The 5,544-nt window shown below is 33.4% G+C and overlaps 1 protein-coding gene across 1 annotated transcript; it reads left to right on the top strand.

Moving 5' to 3' along the window:
- Positions 1-1,991, top strand: LOC120217372 (transcription factor bHLH112-like). The gene is made up of 5 exons (XM_039214500.1): positions 1-353; positions 543-1,149; positions 1,230-1,295; positions 1,408-1,473; positions 1,548-1,991. Exons 1-5 carry the CDS (start codon positions 1-3, stop codon positions 1,758-1,760), a joined length of 1,305 nt encoding a protein of 434 aa, XP_039070431.1. The 3' UTR covers positions 1,761-1,991.
- The last annotated feature ends 3,553 nt before the right edge of the window (positions 1,992-5,544 follow it).

A 5,544-nucleotide genomic window follows, 5' to 3' on the forward strand; every position in this document is an offset into this window, starting at 1 on the left:
ATGGCAGATGAATTTCATCCCAGTATTTGTGGCGGAGCGTGGTGGAATTCGATGAAACACGTGTTAACAGGTTGTTCTCCGCCGTGTTACACGACGGTTGCTGACATGGGAAGCTTTGGACATGGCACAGATACGGTGGATATCAAGGCAAGGTCTCATGAAGAATCGATTAAGAATCCCGTTTCTGATGTTGGATCCATTGTTTTACATGATCATCCTCCTTCTCATCGGAAACTTCAGCAAGCTGATTCCAATAGTGGTGGCACTGGCTGCGGCATTTTGATGGATTCTACTTCACAAATGATGGGGTTTGACCTTCCATCATCGGCAACTTCGGACTGGAACTTGTCCGTGTTGTAAGTTCGATGATGTTTTGTAATCATAACTGGTTTTAGTATGATTTTTTTGTCTGGTCGAAGTTCTAAATTCAAATACAAGAAGAACTTAATAGTCCAAAGCTTCAACCACAAGTTCTAAAAAGAAGAAGAATATTTTACACACTTAATTATTATACAAAAATTCTTTGCTTGCTGCAGTGGGAGTAATGGGAGAACCGAGAGCTATAATTTGATTCTTGAAGAAGATATTGATTCAAGGTTGAGTTATCGGCAAGAAACAGGTATGGGTTCTTCTCAAATCCTTAAGAATTGGAGTCCAAAGAGCTATTCAATCCCTGGGGAAGATTTTCCATCGGATCAACCGGGGTTGACTTCGACGACCGGCTCCGGTAATGGTATAGCGACGTGCTTGGGATTATCAACAGGGTTTCCAATTGCTTCGGTATCGTATGAGTACCCATCAACACTGTTACAAAGTTTGTTTGAATCCGATTCCGATCCTCGAACTCCACAGCAATCACTTTTCAACAACCGGTTGTCAATCGGCTTTACGTCGTCCGCAACATCACCTCTCATAAGGCCGTCGTTGCCGGAGCAGCAGCCAAGTAGCTTGCAGTTCTCCAACTACACACCCTTCTGGAACGCCTCTGCCACGGCCATAAAAGACGTCAAGGCCGGCCTTTTACCCTCGCCGAAATCACAGTTTTCCGAAGAAGTTCGAAACTTGGGGTCGGCGATGAAGAAAGGAAGCAGTGAACCTGCATTCAAGAGGCCAAAGCTTGAAACACCATCTCCATTACCAACTTTTAAGGTAGCTATACTAATACAAATTTGACCATTTTTCTTTCCTGGAACTTCTTTTCTGCAAATTAAAGCAACATTCGTGATCAGGTTCGGAAAGAGAAGCTGGGGGACCGAATCACAGCGCTCCAGCAATTGGTTTCACCTTTCGGAAAGGTGAATTTTTGGATTTCATTTTCTTTTATATCTCAAAGTGTAAATAATTTGAAAACATTACTTTTAGATTATCCTTTAGGGTTAATATCTACCTTTACTTTTTCTTTGTCAGACTGATACCGCATCTGTTCTCTATGAAGCCATTGAATACATCAAGTTCCTCCATGATCAAGTCAATGTATGCTCCACTAGCTCTTTCTTTATGTAAAACCCAAACATATACATATATTGTATAATATTTCATAATTTCAGGTTCTAAGTACTCCATATATGAAACAAGCAGCAGCTTCCATACAACAAGAGGTATATGAACAAAGAAAAGATGAGTTGAAAGATCCAGATGAGCCAAAACAAGATCTAAGAAGCCGAGGGCTATGTTTGGTGCCGGTATCGAACACATTCCCTGTTACCAACGAGACCACTATCGATTTCTGGACGCCAACTTTTGGTGGAACATTGAGGTAAAAGGAAGTGGCGGTCCAAAGATGGTAGGCAGACACGAACTCAGTGCTGGGCCAGCTGCTAGCAAGAGAATGATGGCGAGCAAAGCCTTTGATAGTTAAACGTAAAGATAATCACAGGTTCTTTTTTTCTATTGGTTCTTTAAGTAATCAATGTTTTAGTTATTAAGCAACGGGAACAAGTGCTAAATTCAGCGAAGATGGACATTTTAAGTAACGATTATTTATTTTATTGTTGTTTGTTCTGATGTTAGTTGCCGATTTTAGCAGGTTCAAGAGCCCTTTTTTGTTCCTGTTGATTATATCTGTATAGGGCAGCCACTGAGAAAATAAACAAGAGACCGGTTTTTGAATTTCCTGTTGTTGAAGGCAGGTTTTTCAGTTTAAATATTTCGCTATTTGGGGTGAAATATTTCATATGATCAAATGTATAATTCTATATATTATTGTAAATAAGATGATAATATATCGTTAAAAGTAAAATTAATATAATTATAAAATAATATATATATTTAATTTTAAATCTGAATAAATTCACAGATATACAAATAAAACTGTTCAATCTCAAATCAACTAAAAAAAATAGTAATTCATTTATCACTAAACCCACCCCTAAATTCAAACCTTTAAGACTAATAATAAACTTAGAACTTTCATTTCCATCTAATAATGTATATGTTCTTTACTTCAATCTAATAAGTTAAATTATAAAAACAAACATTTCTTTTCCATCCTATATATGTTGTAATATTTTACTTTTCTTCTCCAAGATTAAAAATAATTAAACAAGAAATTGTTCAGATTAAATTTCTTTATGAACGAATGTACGAAGCCCTTTAATAGGATAAATATATACATATTATTTAAAAAATATTAAATTTAATTTAATATGTTAAAAGGAGGAGAAAAATATAAAGAAATTTATAATCTATTTTATTTAAAAAACAAAAGAGAATTTTAGATCTTATTTTTAAAAATTTTAAATATGTCATTGCCGGAACATATATATTGTGCGGGAATTGTATCATAGCGACAGTCACATTTTCGTCAGTAAATGTCCATGTCATTCTACCAAATGTTTTTTTCCCCATAGAATAGCTTTTTAACGTTGATGTAAGGTTTTTTTTATTAATACTACGAATTTATTTTAGTGATAGTTCTAAGGATCAAGAATTTAAATAAGTAACGAAATCGTTTAAAATTATTATTGTATAACTGTGATACCTGTAATTATTGTGATAATGTTTGTTATGTCTACAATCAAGATAAACACAATATAATCGAAAATACAACCAACAACAGTATTTTAAATCCTGATAAGTAACAACACAAAACCTCTTATGCCAGATGTCACGGATCCAGAAGAACAAATAATGTAGAATAACGTAGTTTATTGAAATTTCTAATCCACTCCCAAAGGAAAGTGGAGAGTGAAGAGACAGAATGATGAATATTGATGGGTCATTTTCGGTGTCTTGAACAAAAATGGTGGATGAATATAAGCCATTGTTTATATCATGGAAATAAAGTCGACTCCTATGATACATTAGATCACACTTTTGTCGATATGAATGTATATATTAGCAATGCAATTTGGGGTCGATATTCTTATTCAATGGAATAGACATGGGAAAAACTCCAAATGAAGACCCCCAAGATTGAAAGAATCTGTAACAAAACAGGTTCCTTGGAAGGCCATTATAAGCCATATGGTTTGATTGTTAATGGGGTACAGAGATCAGATTCAAAGGAGCGAAAAGAAATGACACTTTTTTCAACCTAAAAAACTTGAAGTAGAAGACAACTCTTGTTTGAGTTTTCCTTTGATTTGCCAAAACAAGGAAACCGGAAAGCATTTTATTAAAGTGATGCATCATAAACTTGTGGGACAAAGCATATTTTAGTAACATGATGCCATGCTTTCCCTTTTAGCATTCCATTTCTTGTTTCTGTTTTTGTTTTCTTTCGGTGTTATACCTCTGAAGTAGTGCTAATTTTATTTCCGAAAATATATTTCTTTATCAACCTACTAACAAATTTGTTAGAGATTAAAGAGTCTTTGATAAAATCTTTTATAAACCCGAGAGATTTATCATGATTAAATTTACTAACTGACGATTATATTTATATACTTTACTAATCTATGTATAATGATCATGGATTTAAGTCTAACACTAATATATAAAAAGAATTGGTACATAAATTCTAGGTTTAATATCTAAATAATTGCCCAAACTATATATATATATATATATATATATATATATATATTGAATAGGTGCCTATAATTTTTTTGGACTATCCAAGTGCTTAAGTTACAAATGTTACCACTTTAAGTATACGGGCCGTCAATGGCGTTAATTTCTTTCGTTAACTGACATGTGTTATAATATGATAATTTTAAATTTTTATATAAATTAAAAAAATAAAATTATATATATATTTTTTTTAAAACACATAAATTTCAAAATAACCCCAGAAATTTGAAAAAACTTCATTTTAAGACCTAAACCCACTCCGACCACCGCCCTTTGCCATCCACAAAGCTCCACCCAGCCTCATGTCTCCCCGAAAACCAAAACTATTATAAAATCATGACCAATCGATGATGAATCGACGTTTTATACCTCACAAATTTTGGGATGAAAATCACAATTCCGACGGCCAATCGATGACAACTATGGCGGCATATAAATACGATAATGACATAGACTACATCGACGGCGGTAGTCATGGTCGAAAATGACGACGACAGTATGTTAGTGTTAAGATTTAGGGATTTTGAAGTTTTTTGTGATTTAAAAGAAATTAGGATTTTTTATAAATAAAAATATTTTTAATATTTTAAAAAAAAATCCAAAATTATCAGATTGTAACACATTTCACTTAACGGATAAAACTAATGGCTGTTACATCTCAAATACCTATAGTGGTTACGTTTGTAAGATTAGATACTTGGATAATCTAAAAAAATACTATAAATACCTATTTGGAAAAAAAGTATAGTTTGACCATATATTTAGATATTAAGCCTAAATTCTAATGACAGATAACAACGAAGACTTTCTTATACAACTTTTTCTTCTTCTACGTTGGAGCATTCTCTCTGCAACTTTTCCTCTATATCTTTCATCATTAAATCACCGGTTAATGCTAGATCTTATACAGATTGCAATTATTCATCCAAAAAAATAATAATAATAAACTATCTACTGCTGACAAAAACCCCTTAATAGTAAGATTGACAAAATGACTTGAACTTTCATGCTTACGGATTTGGGGTTTTCGAGTGTTGTGGTTACTCGTCTCATCTATTACTAAGAAATAGTAACTGCTTATGATTCTCGATTTAGTTTTGTTAGTAAAGCATTATATAGAATTCCATGGAAGTAGAGGTACAAATCTAGATGCTTCATGTTATAGTATAATGCCCATCAACCGATCAATTCAAAAGGTCACCAAAAGTTGATGAAATGGAAAAGCAAGCGTGGAGATCATATATGCCAATCATACCAATGAAGCTATAGTTCTCCATGATTAGTGACTTGCGATAGGCGATTCTTCAATATTAAGCTTCTTTGAGGGTTTGGGTACTTGATTCATTCCTTTAAATATTGTTCTTTTTAATTTCTTTGACATTGCTTAACAAGCTTTGAATAATGTGTCCAAACTGAAGAAATAATGACTTTTAATGGCCATAGTTCTCATGTGATCAATCATGTCTATGTGAAGTGCTAACTTAAGGGCATTCCCATTTCCCCACTTACCTATGTCAGTTTGGTTTGAAT

Source organism: Hibiscus syriacus, unplaced genomic scaffold (assembly GCF_006381635.1).
Source record: "Hibiscus syriacus cultivar Baekdansim isolate YM2019G1 unplaced genomic scaffold, ASM638163v2 tig00110187_pilon, whole genome shotgun sequence".
NCBI classification, from domain to species: domain Eukaryota; kingdom Viridiplantae; phylum Streptophyta; class Magnoliopsida; order Malvales; family Malvaceae; genus Hibiscus; species Hibiscus syriacus.